Here is a 16,824-nt window from a genome sequence, read left to right on the forward strand (position 1 = left end):
GAAAAGTCCCTTCCCTTACTCCAGAAAAGAGAGAAGAGACGTGTGGTTGCGGTTGGTGTTTCAAGTCTATTTTTTATTATTTGTAATGGCATTCAAGTGTAGTTCCAAGTTCAGCTGCGACTTTACTCCGTTTCCTCCTACACAAATTATCTTTCGGGAATCGAAGGAAACTAAACTAGTTCAGTGGATTCTTGCCCCTCGGGACATCGTTGTTTTTTTTAACAACTCTTAAAGCTGTGTAGGCGAGAACCTCCTGACCCCTTGGGAATTTTCTAATCCTGTGTTTAGAGCTGGATTTGAGGGTGTCAGTGAGTGAGTCCACGAGGAGGGGGTCAAATCACCAGGGATCTAGGTAAGGCGTGTGTATGTGTGTGTGTGGGGGGGTTACCCCTGCGTTCGGAAGTCGAGGCGACCAGCCCCTGAGAACGGGCCAGCGGGTGCACCCCTGGTCGCGCTCGCCCCGTGCGCCAGCGTCTCCTCGGCTTGCGATTTGGTTTCTTGGTCGGATCCCAGCTGGCCCAGACTTGCTCTGAAGCAGGAGGAACCGCTGTCGAGCGAAGAGTGCACACGGGGTGATTGATGAACTCTTAATAGGACTCATCTCCCAGCCCCCACCGACCCCAGACGCACACCGAGAACCCCGAGCCCCCAGCCCCCTCCCCAGACGCTGCGTGGGTTGGCGAGGAACTCACCACTGGTCTTTCCGCTGATGGTGGTCCCGGTGCTCGCAACAGCAAGCACCCAGCCCTCGCCCCAAAGCCAGCACCGAGCACGCGCGGAGCCCCCTAGGGCCCACCCAGCCGCCCACTGTGCCCAGACCGCCCGCCGTGGGGTGGTGGCCGCTATTGTTTCCCCTGGGGGGGCGGACTAGAGGTGCACAGATCTAGGCCCTCCCGGCCCCCCCTCCTGGAGTGTTCCCAGGTCCCCAGATGTCTGGGGGGCTCCCATTGTGTGGGCTCTGCCGGCCTCGAGGATGGCGTCGTGGCTGCCCCAGGGGGGCAGCAGAGTGAGAGAGCTCGGTAACCGCTCCCACCTCTTGAAGCTGCTGACTCCCTTTCCCTCTCTGCTACGGGGAAGGAGACTGGAAGAGACTGAGCGTTCCTTAGTAGGGCAGCGCTGTGAACAATAGTCATCAGAAGCCCTCCCCCCCACCCCCACTCCTCCTCCTCCAGAGGCTCCTCTCCTCTTGAGCTAGATGCTGCAGTCCAACAGGCCTTCGAGGCCTGCTCTGGCCCTGCCTCCTGAACAGTGAAAAGCATTGAGCCTAGGCCAGGGCTCTCGCCAGACTTGGTCAAGATGCCCCCACTCGGACTTTTACTCAGGTTACAACCCTATTTTCATGTCTCCCCATTCTACTCTTCAATAACACTGGCCCAGACTAGCAGCTATAGGAACCAGTTTGGATACTTTGCCACAAGATAGATCTTCCATCTTGCAGATCTTCGGCTCCTGAAAAATGACTGGCAGCCCCACTCATTGTCTTGGAACTTCCATGTATGGAAACCTTTTGTACTTCCCGCCAGACCAGACTGGAAAGGGGTTTTGGATGGTCTCTGCAGTTCCAACTTTCTAAGGTAAAAGTGCTTGGCCTGGTGAAAGTGTTTGGGCTTGGGCAACAGACCAGGTGTATAAACTCATTTGGCATCTGCCTCAGGCCACAGAGATAAGGACAATTGTAGCCCAAGTAGAAGACAAGGATACAGAAGTAAGGTTTTTTTTTTTTTTTTTTTTTTTTATGCTCAGGTGATATCTACCGGCACCTTACCAGTGTAGGAAAGGTTTATCTGCCCTTTTACTTCTCTCACCCAAGCCTTCTGCAAGAGAGAATTAAGAGGTCAATCCTCTATGGAGATTAGTGTTATTGGCTATGTGACTCAGCCCCTACTCTGGAGATGGAAGTCTCACTGGCAAGTTGCAGAACCATGAAGTTATGCTACTGTAAGCTTGTGAGATGGGGCCTTCCACTTCTCACCTCTTGTTATTTTTATTTCATAGTTATAAACTTTTATTGATCCTCTTCTTTTATTACAGCTTCTACCAGGACCACAGCAATGCCAAGAACTCTCACATGAAGATGAACATGAAGATCTGTTACTAGGATTAACCAACTCTTGATTTGAGAAGGAAGTTTCAGCTAATTCTGAAAATAAAATCAAAACTAGTTGTGCGGGATCAATAGAATGGGTAAGGCACTTGCCTTGCACATGGCCAACCCGGGTTCCATCCCTGCCACCACAAATGTTCCTTCTATTCTGCCAAGTGTGATCCTCTGAGTGCAGAGCTAGGATTAAGCACTGAATAACTGGGTATGGTCCAAGAACAAACCAAACCAAAAAATCAAGACAGGCCTGTGACTACTGCAGGTGTAAATCTTCCTCCTAAATCAGGAGAAAAAACAGAATGTAGTATTGTTTCTTTGTATTCAAACACACACACACACATCTCCTCTTCACCCTCCCTAATGAAAACCTCAGCAGATGGAGACTAGGGTAGGCTGGCTACTTTGCTAGCAGAGAAGCTGCACTTTACTCAAGGGTCAACCAAGCTGCTACAGGCTGTGAGTGGAAGAAGGGAGAGTGGCTAGTATAGGTAATCACTACCTTTTAATACTCCTTATAGTTAGAAATTCGAAAAATCCTGTTCAGCAAGGTTAGCAACCTCTGGGGCCTGGCAAGCCAATTTGCTGATGTATCTTTGATACAGAGGAGTTTTGGGGTTGTACAAGGGGAAAGTATTCCTATTTTCTCCTCCCCAGTGAACCCCTCTTTGAAATCCTGTACAAAGAAATGGTACGAATGGATGGTTAACTTAATGATTCCATCAGGGGTGGATTTTTCTCTGTCAGGCCCCTGGATGTGGCTGAGACCTGAAAGCCAAGAAATAGTGATGTCCTAAGTAGCCCTATTTTAGCATTTTCTAGAGGCCATGACTGCTTCCCCAGGCATTTCCAGTTCCCACATGGCCCGGCCCAGCTGACCAACTCAATTGGGGTTGCTTTCCTCCTCCTCAAGAGGGTGGGCCCTGAGTTTCTCCTGGTAGTCTTGGCAGCCAGCTCTCTGGACACCCCGAACACAGACACTACCCTGCTTTTAATTTACACCGATGGTCTGAGCAAACAACCAGGGACTCTCAAACGACTGCTAGGGCCTATTGTGGGCCAGGGCACATCTTCCAATCTCCCTTTCTTCAGGTTCCTAAAGAAACAGCCTCCTACCAGGCAGCCTCCATAGACCCAAAGCCCGGCTGGCCTAGGCCAAAGAAGCAAAGGAGACCCGCGCCCCCCGCGAGGCCGGCCCTTCCCAGCGCCAAACGTCAGCCCTTGCGGCCTTTGTGTGGCCGCCACGGCGCGGGGGATTGTCGCGCACACAATGGCGCGACTGCTCCCATAAGCCCCGGGCTGTTCCAGGCGTCCCCCTGGGACCCCCCTACCCCGGGCAACCTCTCCAGGCCTGGGTGCGCTCTCCCGAGACTCTTCGGGCCAGGGTTCCCTCCCTGCCCACTCGCGCTGTCCCGCCGCAGGTTCCCGGGCCGGGAGGACCTAGGTCCAGGCCCGGAGGCCATGGCGGCGCGCTCCCCTCCCCCAGCGCGCGGAGAGGCGGGCCTGGGCCACAGAGCCGCTATTGTGGCGGCCGGGCGCTGGCGGGGAGGCGGCGGCGGGGAGCTCGGGCACCGGCGGCCCGGAGGGAGGCGCAGGGAGAAGAAAGGAAGGTTTGGATCCAGGGCACTGGGGGCCTTCCGAGGGCGTTTGCTTGTGTTTAGACTCGGGCTCTTCCTAACACTAATTGCAGGCTCAAAGGAGCAGAATTTATGGCGAAGGCCAAGGCGGCTTGTGTATAATTTATGAAGTTTTAAATGTCTGGGCCGCGGGGCGAGAGGGCCGCGTACTCCCAGGACTTGCTGCCACCCCCAACGCGCGCCCGGAGCGGCCGAGTTTGCTCCCCTCCAGGTCGAGCCACCCCCGCTTCTAGGAGCCATTCTCCCGGGGTGCAAGCAAGGTTCTGGGTGGGCCCAGGTGAACCCCCCAGCCCCCCAGCCCTCCCTTTCTCCCTCCACCTAGAAGGGAGCTTCTCAGAGCGAGTGCAGCTGCCTGGGGAGGAGCCCCCCAACCCCGCACTTCTGTGGATTCCGGGTGCGAGAGGAAGCTGATGTCAGCCAGCCTAGACACCGGTTAACGTCTAATCCATGAAACCCTAAGCCGCAGGTGACACTTGGGGCCTTGCAGACACCCGCAGACTCAGCAGATACTCCTGCGGTAACATACCGCACTGGAAAACGCCGGGAGCCATGATGCATTATGTATTATTATTATTATTATTATTATTATTATTTATGATAGGAAGAGGAGATGAGGGAAAACCGGCCTGAATCTAAACAGCCTGACAATTCATCTATTTAATATTTAGCCAGTTAAGGAAGGTGGTTGAAATCCCGGCAAGGCAGCGAGCTCTTTTTTTATTTCCCTAATAGTTTAAAAAATAATTTCTTACAAGACAATTAGAAATTCTGTCTATGGATGAAAATCTCATAGAAAAACAATTTTAAGCCTTGAAAGTTGGTAAAAATATGTTTTCTGTTGAAGTCGTTTATTCTGCTGATACACTGCTACAATATGGATACTTGAAATCTGCGTGGATAAAGTGAAATTTAGCAGACGGATATTCCCTTCCCGCTCCCAGTCTAACATGCCTTTTTGAAAACAGCACAAAGAAACAAGGAAACTAAATATTATTTGGATTCATCATTTAGCAAAACATAAACATCCAAATAGAAAGGATTGTTGTTTCACCAGAAGATTAGAAGTTGAATTATTTCCACACAATAGAAATTTCACCTCGTGTCACCCGGGATGTAGTAGGAGTTGCATTATTTGTCAAACCAAATAGAGATGCGTGGGCCGACTTTGCTGAAATACAAAAGAATTGAAGCTTATCTGAAGGCGTTTTCAAGTGCCTTTCCCAGAGAATCGGGTGTAAGTTGTCCGCCCCTAGCTAAAGTCACACTAATATTTACAAAATGGTTATAAATCCTTGAAGACGTTTCTGCCTGTTTTGTACAAAGAAACAGAAGTAAACAAGGTGTTCATACTTGTTTTGTTCCATTAATGAAACTTTTATTACTTTACATCATGGGGAACGTTTGTTTTCTTTAGAAATAACGACCAGCCACAATAAAGGGACAGTCGTCACAGCATTCCTTAGAGAAAATAACTGAGGTGCAGGTTTCCAAATGACCGATTCTTTCTCTGCACCTTAGCTTTTTCATTCATAACTCAACCCTTCTTTACAACTTCTCTAACGTCTTTGATTGTCAGGTTTTTTTTTCTTCAAAGTTTAAGTTTTATTGTTCAACACAGAAAATTGAGTTCTGGCTTCCCCAATGTAAATACAATCTTTAAAAAGTCGACTGTGTCTAAGAAAGAGGGCAGTAGAAACAGCAAATCAGGTGCAGCAGGCAGCCCTGTGCAAGTCACCCCAAGAGAACATTTCTAGGTCTGTATCCTCTGGCTCCCCCGCCCCCAACGTCAATAGCTGGAATGTACTCAAGTGTGCCCGAACCAATTTGTGCACTAAATTCCGAATAAATGCGAAATGTACATTTCTAAGACAGCCTATTCTGGGGGCTTCCACCGCGCCTGTGCAATCAAGGCAAAGCAATCTACTTACTTGCAAGTGTGCGTGATTAACACAGACACGCTTCGGACTGAGAATCTTTTTTTTTTTTTATTCTAAATATTTGTTCAAATAGTACCAGACAATTTGAAATCAATAAACTGTGGCGAGGGCGACGGCTGTTGAGAAAAGAGTCACGGGTGTGGTGCCACGCCACGGGGGCTGCCTGACTATCCAGCAAGGACGGTTCGCGGTCTGAATCCTTTACAGTAACTACAAACACCAGCCACGGTTACAACTGTTCAAAACTACTCTCTCAACTAGTTCAGACGGGGCGGGGGGGGGGGTGTACTAAAGAGGTGAAACGTGCCCCCCCCCCCCGCGGCCTGCGATCGGGTTGCTAAGCTCGGCTGGAGAATTCTACAAATATTCACATAAATACATTGAGACGAGGATAAATAATCGAGGAAACGAAATGACTCGCTTCAAATAATAAATACAGGTCGTTTGAGTCCGATGCAATCCTTACGGGATAGGAAGGAGGGTTATAAATTAAGGACTCCGCAACGAAGCTCGATGCGGGCCGGGCTCTCGGAGCTCGGGTCGTCGCTGTGCGGGCGCGCGCCGCCGCCGCCGCCGCCGGATCTCACACTTACCTTGGGGGACACCATTACCAGATTAATGTCCCTCGGTCCGCGGTCTAGGGCACTCACTGTCAGGCTTACAGAGCAGGATCTCTGCGGCTGATTTAGGGCGACTCACCCGGAGTCGGGAGGGAGCGCCCGGAGTCGGGAGGCCCGGTGCCCGCTATTTTTCGGCCGCCCTGGGGCCCCGAGACCCGAGAGTTGGCGACCCGGCCAGAGCGAGGGAGAGATGTGGGTCCCCTAGAGCCCTGCCCGCCCCCCAGCCCTAGCCCCAGCCCAAGAGGTATTCGCGCCCCGAGTTCGAGCCGAGGGCGAGCGCTACAGATGCGTCAGTTTGGGGGCCTCGGGCAGGCGTCCCTGAGACGAGTGGTGGGCCGAGAGATCCGTGTAGGTCGGGTGCGGGTCGCAGGGTCCGTGGTGGTGGTTGCCGGGGATCTGCGCGGCGCAGCTGTAGTCCACGCTGGCCGAGGACGGGTGCGAGAGGTGGCCCAGGTTGAACACCGGCCCCGACGCGGGCGCCATGGAGTCGACGAAGTTGCCGCCCACGTACACCGGGCTGCCCTGCAGGTTGGCGCTGGCGAAGCCGCCGCCGTTGCTGGCCATTGGGTGCGGCTCGAACTCGGGCGCGGCGTAGCGCTTCTGCTGCGGCAGGCAGCTGCTGAGCGGCGCCGTGTAGGCGGCCAGGCCGTACATGTTGGGCTGCGACTTGGCGAAGGCGGGCGGCGAGGGCGCGTCGTACGCCAGGCCGGGCACCGGCTGCAGCTGGCCCGAGTAGGCCACATGGCCCGCGGCGCCGCCGAGCGGCGGGCTGCGCTCGGGGGACTGGCCGGCCGGCGAGTGCAGGATGCCTTTGGCCTTCTGGTCCTTCTTGTACTTCATGCGGCGATTCTGGAACCAGATCTTGATCTGGCGCTCCGTCAGGTTCAGCAGGTTGGCCATCTCCACGCGGCGCGGCCGGCACAGGTAGCGGTTGAAGTGGAACTCCTTCTCCAGCTCCACCAGCTGCGCGCTGGTGTACGCCGTGCGCACTCGCTTGGACGCGGGGCCTGGCGGGCTCTTGTCCTCGCAGCTCTCTCCTGGGCAGAGAGGGGACGAGAGGGAACGTTGAGCGAGTAGCTAGCTGGGGGGAGGGGGGAACACCCAAGGTGGGAGATGGGTGCTGCCCCGGTTGCCTCCTCTTCCTCCACCTCTCCCTGCACCTTCATCCGGGGTGGGAGATGGGGAGGGGCGTGGGAAAGGGGAGACTCCGGGAGGGAACTCGCTGGCCCCAGGCCTACCTATCAGTCGTACCTGAAACCCCCGTCTGCTCGCTCAGGGCCCACTCGCTCCGCCCGCCCCCTCCCCCGCCGCCCAGTCCATCATCCCGTTCCCAAGGCCGCGGAGGAGTTGAATGAGAGGCTAGGAGCAGCTGGGAAAGCCTCCCGCCGTCTAAGAGGGGACCAGTCTTCCATCACCCGCCTCCCCATCTCTGCGGTTGGGGTGCAGGCCAGTCCTGCTGTATCCTGCCTGGCTCAGGTGCCACCTCCTAGGCAAGGCACCCCCAAGGAACTGGATGGAGATGAGGGCAGAGATCTTGATTGAGGGCAGAGATCTCCCCCAACCCCAACCCAGGAGCACCCAGGGCTCTGCATCCAAATGCAAGGAGGTAATAAGACATCAAAAAAGATTGCCCCCAAGTGTTTAGAGGCCCAGCTGGGAGCTTTCTGAGGCTAGCTTTGCTGGGAGCAGCAGCCTCCACACTGGCTTCCACCACCCCTACCACCTCTCAGCAGCTTGTCCACTCCCTCCCTGGGAAGACAAATGGATTTCTCCTGGGAGGGAGGGCCAGGGCCTGAGCTGCGGAAGGAGGGGCAGGGAAAGGCGCAGAGAGGCCGGAAGACACTTTCCCCTTAGAAGCAGCAGCCCCAAGGAGCAGCCAGGCAAGCCTCAGACTTGATAACAGACTAACCAACATCCCAGACCTCCAACTCGCCCTAGACATAGACGAAAGTTCATCCACCTGAAGATAAACTGAATCAAAGAACACAAGGTCCAAACACCTCAGGAGCCAAGCAGGCTGTATGCAAGCAGGCCTCAGCAGGCCTCAAAGCTCCGGGCTCTGCCCATCTTCCACATGCCCTGAATGGCTCAACAGGCAACTCAGTCCAGAGCTCCCTTCCCAGGAAGAGAGGTCCAAGGCTAATCCTGTTTCAGAACACATCCTTGCCACCTAAGACATGCCTTTTTCTGTTAGGAATGTACTGGTGTGGGGAGAATTGGCCTGAGGTGGCCCAAGTAAAATTCTATAATTATGCCTTGCAAAGCCTCTATCTTTAAGTGCATTGTGTGTGGTTTTAGGGTCTTGCGCAAGTCACTTATCATTTGTAACAATTTCCTTATCTATAAGGCAAGGATGTTATCATAGCCATCAAATTGTTTCATGGGGGCCAGATATTGCTCAAAGGGTTGAAACACATGAATGTTTTGGTTTGGTCTAGGAACAGTGCTCAGGACTTACACCTGGCTCACGCTCAGGGAACACTCCTAGCTAGGCTCAAAGAATCATATGCTGAGCTGAGGCTCTAACCAGGTCAGCCATGTAAGGCAGATGCCCTACCCCCACTCCACACTATCTCACTCCATACTATCTCTTTGGGTCCTAAGTGCATATGAGAAACCCAAGTTTGATCCCCAGCACTAAAGTAGAAGTAACCTCTGCCCAGCACCACCAGGTATGATCAAAGTCTTCTTTGTAAAATTAAATAATGCAGGGCCTGAGCTATAATAGTACAGCAGGGCATTTACCTTACATGCATCCAACCTGGGTCCCATCCTCAGCACCCCTTATCCTCCTCCAAAGTCACCAGGGCTAATTCCTGAGTGCAGAGCCAGGAGTAATTAATCCCTGTGCACTGCCAGGTGTGGCCCATAAACAAAATAAAAAGGTAAATAATTTTTGTAAAGCATTTTGCATGATTTTTTGAGACAGTTTTGGGTCACTCCCAGAAGTGCTAAGAGGGTACTCCTGGTTCTGTGCTTGGGAATTACTCCCAGTTCTCTGGAGACTATACACTGCCAATGGGATCAAACTGCTATCATCCATATGCAAGGGAAACATCTTTTATTTTCAAGGAAAGGAACCTCACTTTATTTGGGGGGGGCACACCTGACAGTGCTCAGGGGTTATTCCTGGCTCTGTGCTCAGAAATCACACCTGGCAGGCTCAGAGGACCATATGGGATGCTGGGGATCGAACCCAGGTATGTCCCAGGTTGGCAGCATGCAAGGCAAATACCCTACCACTATGCTATCACTCCGACCCCTAAGGCTAACATCTGAATCCTAAATTATCTCTCTGGTCTATTTAGCTGGTTTCTTAACATAGCATGCCACTGACTTTAGTTATTTTGCATTTAAGGGTTTGAGGGTCACATTCATTGGTAGTAGAAGACTACTCCTGGATTAGTGCTCAGGAATCATTAGCTACAGGAGTATTAAACCCAGGGCCCTTGCATGCAAATCATGCACTCCAGCCCCTTGAGTCATCTTCTCAGGCCTTCTGCTTTTAATGAAATGGGGCGTGTATTATATACCACCTGTGTTTGGGAAACATAATATCCATCTTTAAGGGCCAGAGAGATAGCATGAAGGTATGCATGCCTTGCATGCAGAAGGAGAGTGGTTCGAATCCCAGCATCCCATATGGTCCCCCATGCCTGCCAGGAGCGATTTCTGAATGTAGAGCCAGGAGTAACCCCTGGGTGCTGCCGGGTCTAACCCAAAAACCAAAAGTAAAAAAAAAACATCTTCAAGTTTGAAGAGCTGGGGAGGGGGGCTAGAAGGAGCTGAGTTATCCCCAGCAACCCAGGATAAGACCAATATTCTGTCAGTATAAGGAGGAGCTATCTAGTTCTAAACATAAGGTTTGCCCATCAGTGGCACCAGCACCCTTCACTGTAAGTAGATATCTCCAATCAAAGACAGAAGAAATTTCTATATAAGTAGTCATTTAGATACAAGGCCTCTAAGACTACATGCCTATGTCTGATGCTGCTGGATTCTGAATAAGCTAACTTATTGGGGTAAGTATGGTGGGGGACTTAGTCCAGGGATAAACCCTTCAAAGAACTACCTGCAGTGGCACAGCTATTCTTCTGCTTGGAGTTCTGCCGTGACTCTTTCATCCAGGGGAAGATCTGCTTGCTGATTGTGGCTGAAGAGCCAGAAGCATTAGACCCACCCTTGGCCTTCTTGGCTGGCCCCCCTCCTCCAGGATTGGTGGGGGAGGATGGAGGGAGAGTGGGGGGAGGAGGTGGAGGTTGTGTTGGTTGCTCTGAGTTCAGGCCAGGAGGCTGGCTGCCACCGGTTCCTCCCTGGCTGTTCCCAGGACCAGGCCTCATGCAGCTGCCATTGAGTTCAGGGCCCTTGTGGGCTGGAGTGTGCAGAGGTGCTGAATTCTGGATGGAGCAGGCCGAACCCGGATAATCAGTGTCCAGTGAGTTAGCAGCAGCAGAGGGCGGGTAAGGCTGATGGGGGGTGCTGTAGCCATAAGCATCTGTAGCTTTGCTGTAGCCATAGCCTCCAAAAAGTCCTGGGTTTTCATAGTAAGCTGCTTTCTGCATCATGTATTCAGGAAGCGCCAGGGCCTGGTGACCCTTCTCAAATAACATTGACCACCACTGTTCCCTTCACTACAGCCAGTGCCTTCAAGTCCTGAGAGCACCAGGACACAGGTACCAGGTGACCTGAAGAAAAGAAAGCAAGAGATCCCAGAGGGGTCATCATAAGCAAAGCCTGTCAATACAAATGTATGAGCCCAACTCTGGCTCCATACAGGGGCACCTGGGATTTTTCTGAAGTTCAATTTGAGCCCTTGAAAAAAAATCAGGAAGAGAGGTTGGAGATATAGCACAGCTGGTAGAGTGTTCACTTTGCACGTGGCTTACCCAAACTCAATCCCTGACACACCATATGGTCCCCTGAGCCTGCCAGGAGCAATTTTTGAGGATAGAGCCAGGAGTAACCCCTAAACACCACTGGCAGTGCCCACCCCCCAAAGAATCAGGAGGAATTTCTCATAAATATGAGAAGACTCTTGAATGTTTTTTGTTTGTTTTGGTGGGGGCAGTACTCAGGGTTTACTCCTGACTTTGTGCTCAGTGATCATTCCTGATAGTACATTAGAAACCATATGTGGCACTAGGGATCAAAATGGAGTAAGATTATGCAAGGTTGTATGACCTTACCCACTGATCTTTCCAGGCCCGAGAAAAAATGTTTCTTCTCATGTTGGAAACTCCAGTTAGATTCTAAGCACCACAAAATAACCCCTGAGCATCACCAGTAGAGATCACTGAAGATGGAGCCAGGAGGATCCATCAACATTGCTGGGTGTGACAGAAAACCAGGGGAGGGAGGACTGAAGACACAAAGACTTTCTTCTCTTTAATTCAGTTCCACCCAAGGGTGTTTTTCAACCCCGATATATCTTCCCTTCTCCAAGATTGTCAATTTAACTTTGAGATTTCTTGGAAAAGCAGTTATGGCCATAACACTTTATATCCATTTGGAGTGCTCAGGAGGTCTCAGAACCACATAGAAGCTAACCAGACCAACAGTTCAGTACTAAGACCCAAGTGGTGGCTATGCCCTGCATTGCAGTGGGCCACCAGAACCACTGTCAGTTCTGGGGGTAGAGGAGGAACTTCAGTATATTTACATCCCATGATAATTGAAAAGCCACGTGGTGCTTTGAATCCTGATCAGCAGCATGCGAGGCATGTGCCTTAACTATACACTTTTCCAGTCCCTCTGTTATATGTTTATGTCTGGTTCTGCAACTATACTGTGTCTTATCCATTAATATATTCCTAGTAACCAGCCCAGTGTCCTGCGAGAAGTTTGATAAAAGTGTGTTCAGGTGAATGGATATGGATAGTTGATTAGCCAATTATTATACCACTCGGTGTTTTGATGAACAAAAGAAAGTTCCTTAAAACCATTTAGAACAGCCAGAGGTCTAAATACAAAACAAAACAAAAAGTTTCTTCCCCACCTGGTTTCAAAATCACAGCATCTTTCATGGAAACCCAGCAGGTTCACTTCCTGGTGACAGGTGAGAATCAGCCAAGATAGCTCCAGGGGTCCACAATGTGATGAATACACTAGGAGTAAAAACCAAAAAGAAGGCTTAAAGACTCTCTGATATATTTTGAGGCTAAAAAGTGTTTTTTCCCCTTTTATTTACATTTTTCTAAGACTCATTGCTTTGTTCTCCACTATTTTTAAATAGATACTATTTAATGTAATCGAAGACCATTTGAACTGAGAATGCTTTATATTATAGCTTTATCATTTTAATCCTGCATCTGTTGTATAAATAGATACTATTGACCTCTGCTTTGGGGCTCCCATCCCACCCCACCTCCCACCAACCCACAACCAATTAGAGAACCTCTCATGGCATGATGAATGGACATAGAATTAGAAGAAAAAAAGAAGGCAAATTCTACCCCTTTTGTATCCCCTGACTCTTGATGGGGGTTTCCTTCTCACAACCCTCTCTTCTGAAAGGCTCCTAAGGAGTTAAAGTATAACTAATACCATTCACTCACTTTTGTCTATTTGATAAAGAAAATGCATAGGTCAGCTCCCTGGTCTTAATTTTTGATCTCATCTTTCAGGCAACTTTTCTTCCCTCAAATTCTCTGGCTGCCATCATGGTTCTCATGATAGACCACAGATAACTTTTGGATTAATGGGATTGACTACTAGTAGCAATAACCACTTTCCATTCATTTCCCCTCCATTTCCAACAACAACAACAACAACAAACCATAACCTGATTTAAAGCATTTTTAAGTCTTTACATTTTTTATTCTTTCTTTAGTAGTATTTTGTGCATTTTGTTTTAAAACAGAAGGGACTCTGCCATTTGTCTTGAAAACAGACAGGCCTTGTCAATGAAATAATAGAATACTAGTTGTTATGCTTTAGGAATGGTTTCTATTATTGTTTGTAGGCATATGGGATTAGGATATATATCTACTTAATAAAGCTGGGTTTGATCTTTCTATTGCTAAGTTTTATGTATCATTCTTTGATCATTAAAGTCATTGAATATCAAGTAGTAAACTATCACTTTGTCCCAGGGTTAATATGTATAAGTAGCCCCCCTACACACCCACCAGTTCCCACCCCCAGCCTTTACCATGTAAACTCAGAGGTTGGTAACTTTCTACACTAGACTTTACTTGGATCCAGTTTTAAACCTTGGGTTTTGTGGATGTCAGAATTGTCGCAGAAAGGGCTTGCTGCTGCTTCTGTCATTCAGTTCACAACTATGGAAGAGAAACATCCCCTTCTTGCTGCCCATGTTGACCAAATGTATCTTAATAGGTGGACCAGTTGTATTAACATAGCTTCTTTAGTCACAGACCAGCTCTGGTAAACAGACAGTTGTCCATATATTTGTTCCCAGGGCATATTCCTAGAAATTGCTCTGTGTGTGTGTGTGTGTGTGTGTGTGTGTGTGTGTGTGTGTGTGTGTGCCAATTCCAAATGTGCAAACACTAGGCAGCTCCAGAGACAGCCACCCTGTGTTTTCTCCCTCTGCTTTCATTGTCTTAAAGAATTTTAAGGCCTACTCAGTGACGATCCACCATCCAACTTTATGCTCCCAGACACAGGGGAGGGTTTGGCAGGCCCTCCCCACATTACACTGTCCCAAAGGTGCCACCTCTCCTTACAGAGCCCAAGAATATCACTGAGGGTTTTATTTTTTTAAGCTTATTTCTTTCCAGAAATCCCTACTCCTTGTGAACTCTGCTTGAACCTAAAAAGCAGGAATGGGTCATAAATCACTTGGACAATGGTCAACTGTTCAGTGGCTCATCTTTTCGACCCCCCCCCCTACTTTTTTTTAAGGCTTTCTTTTCTCGCCCTTTGGCACCTTTGCTCATTTGGGCTACAAGACCCAAAAGCCTTGGGGTGAAGACTAGCCTTTGGGGGCAGGGTGAGGGAGAGGGGCGGCCTTCCAAATTCTCAACTGCCCTTTCCTCTAAACTGCCCCCTCTCTTCTAACCCCCAGCCCCCGAAATTCGAAAGAGCAATCTCCCCCAAACCTCTTTGGCTCATCCCCCGAGGTAGCAGTGCCAAATGGGCTCTGATTAGGCCTTTCTGCAGGACCTGGAAGTTGCCCAACTCGGCCCGGCTTGAAGACCCCCAGCATGGGCCGGACGGCGGGGTCAAATGCGCAACAGCCAGAAGGCTGGCGGCCTCCAAGCGTCCCATCCGAAGCCAGCTGCCCGCCGCACTCCCGCGCCTCCGGAGCGGCCTCACCCCGATACTCGCACGCTGCACTTAATTCTTCCCGGGATCAATACCTAATATGATACCGAATAAATAAAAGGCGCTCAGAGCGGCCAGGGGACGGGGTTATTAAGCAGCTGGAGCTCTCACGGTGCATATCAATGCACCTGTCATTGTGGTTGGTAACAAAATTTATGACTGCTAGCGCGGCGGCAGTAAACGCTTCAGTAAGGAATGAAAAGAAAAACACTTCCCAAGGCCCGGCACTTTTCAGAAGTGGAAAACAGGCTCCGCGTAGGAGGACGCGCGGCCAAAGAATCCCCGACTCCGCACTTTTCCCAGCCCCGCGAGCTACCAGGCTATAAAGCGGCCAGCGCCGAGCCACAGCGAGCAGCCCAGCTCAGCTCGGCAGCCTCCGCGGGACGAGAAGGGACGTCCACGCTCAGCCTCGCTGGGGATCCGTCGCCGAGAGGCCCGCCAGACGCGCCCGGGCCGTGGGAAGGCCGCGCGGCCTGCAGCGGGACGCGGCTCCAAGTCTCCAGGCTGAGACGAGCCCCGCAAGCGTCGTAAATCGCGGCCGGGGAAGAGTCCGCCCGCCTGCCCTTGCGAAAGCCAAGAGCCAGGCGAGGCGGCGGCGCTCTCCAGTGTCCCCAGCTCGAGGGTCGGCCTTGGCTTTTCTTCCAGGGCCTCGCAAGCCCACCGCTCTCTTTAGGATAAGATTCATGCTGGGCTACCCTTTTCGCCCCCCGGACCAGAGTCAGGATTTCTCCTTGCTTCTTGTGCCTTGTTGTTTCGGGCGATCCAAGCTATTTCCTCTTGGACTGCTCCGGAGCAGCGGTGTCACCCGCGGGGCTGGGCAGCACTCTTGGACCGCTTCTTGGCCTCTCCGGAGCTACCCTTCCCTCCCTTCCGCGCGCCAGCCTCTTCTGCTCTACTGGGAAGTCCTGGGACTGTACCTCCTAAATCATTCTTATTTCTCCCAAATAACTCAATGCGTAACACACCCTGCATTTAAGGCTCTGGGATCACCCCCCATTAAAGCGCCATAAATTTGAAGGCTGATGATCGGTTATCATGTAAGCCGCGGCAGTTCACACTGAGGTGATCCACTTCAAAGCCGCCCTTTGTTTTATGTCTTGATGTATGAAGCCTGCGACGGTTACACTGAGTTACAGGACAGATTTGGAAATGTGGTGAAATTATTTTTTAAATCACTCCACTCACCACGATTGTGTGTGTTTAAGCGTCTGTGCGGTTTCTCGAATTTTGCCTCTAACTTTTTTTTTTGGGGGGGGGTAGGTTCTCCGAGTTTCTTTAGCTAATAATTCTTTTGTGGCAGATCTGGAACAAAACGGAAAACTCTCACTTGCAGCAGGTTCCTTCTTACCACCACTTACAAGTGAAGAGAGGCCTTAGCCCTTGAAAGATGGCACAATCAGCGCGACTATTGTACTGGGTGCCTGCAGCCATTCCAGGCGCCCGGATCCCAAGCCAGAAGGCAGCTTCGCCAGTCTCCTGGAGAGAGAATGGCCTTTAACACTAAAATCCTTGGCTGGATGGGGGAAGGGTTCGCTCAGATCAGAGGGAAGGGCCAGACCCCCGGGCCCAAGTGGGTCAGAGGTGCTGAGAGGCCAGTCGTGCTCCAACCAACTCCCAAAACTCCAGGTCAGCATCCCTGAGGCCAAAATCAGCTGCTGGGTGCTGAACGGAGCAAGACTGGAGGGCATTAAAGGGAACTTAGCACTGGGTTCCTGGAAAGGAATCTGTAGATGGGCCTGGACGGAGTCCTGTCAGTGATTGCTCCCCACAGAAGCCCCAACCCACCCAAAGAGCTGGTTTGTACCTCAGATGGTTTGTTTTATTTCTGTAAATACTTACCAGTAAATACTTCTGGCCTGGGCCGCCCAAATCTGGGTCAGGTATATGCTACAAACCCCTAAGAAACAAACCTTTTTGCCATCTCCTACCCCACTCCCAAAGCCCATCACTGCCTGAGCTCAATGGGTGCCTGGGTCCTGGTCAGGTGAAGGAAAGACATGATTCCTTCTCTTGCATCTGGCCTGTGCAATTTGTCGACTCAGTAGTTTGCAGACCCTAAACCCATGCCTGGGAAAGCCCCACACAAAGCGTTTGGGGTCCTTCTAGAGAGCAAAGAGCACAGCCATAAGCCTTTGAAGTGACCTTTGGCTCACACAGCAATAACTCACCCCTTAATGAACACCCAAGAAAGCATCTCCAAGATACCCTGGATCCAGTGGGGATCTCATCATCATACCCCAATA

At 50.9% G+C, this 16,824-nt stretch overlaps 1 protein-coding gene across 1 annotated transcript; it reads right to left on the minus strand.

The window, feature by feature from the left end:
• Positions 1 to 6,544: 6,544 nt before the first annotated feature.
• On the minus strand, positions 6,545 to 12,482 carry HOXD3 (homeobox D3). The gene is made up of 3 exons (XM_049773448.1): positions 12,288 to 12,482; positions 10,365 to 10,977; positions 6,545 to 7,329 (listed from the first exon to the last, which is right to left on the minus strand). Exons 2-3 carry the CDS (start codon positions 10,900 to 10,902, stop codon positions 6,572 to 6,574), a joined length of 1,296 nt encoding a protein of 431 aa, XP_049629405.1. The 5' UTR covers positions 10,903 to 10,977; positions 12,288 to 12,482; the 3' UTR covers positions 6,545 to 6,571.
• Positions 12,483 to 16,824: the final 4,342 nt, after the last annotated feature.

This window comes from Suncus etruscus, chromosome 5 (genome assembly GCF_024139225.1).
Source record: "Suncus etruscus isolate mSunEtr1 chromosome 5, mSunEtr1.pri.cur, whole genome shotgun sequence".
Taxonomy (NCBI): Eukaryota; Metazoa; Chordata; class Mammalia; order Eulipotyphla; family Soricidae; genus Suncus; species Suncus etruscus.

Bases quoted from the DNA above. Each gene is read 5' to 3' on its own strand.
- HOXD3 (XM_049773448.1), bottom strand. From the start codon at position 10,902: ATGTTATTTGAGAAGGGTCACCAGGCCCTGGCGCTTCCTGAATACATG. The intron at 7,330-10,364 runs GTAGTTCTTTGA...CTCTCTGCCCAG, and splicing joins GAATAGCTGTGCCACTGCAG to GAGAGAGCTGCGAGGACAAG.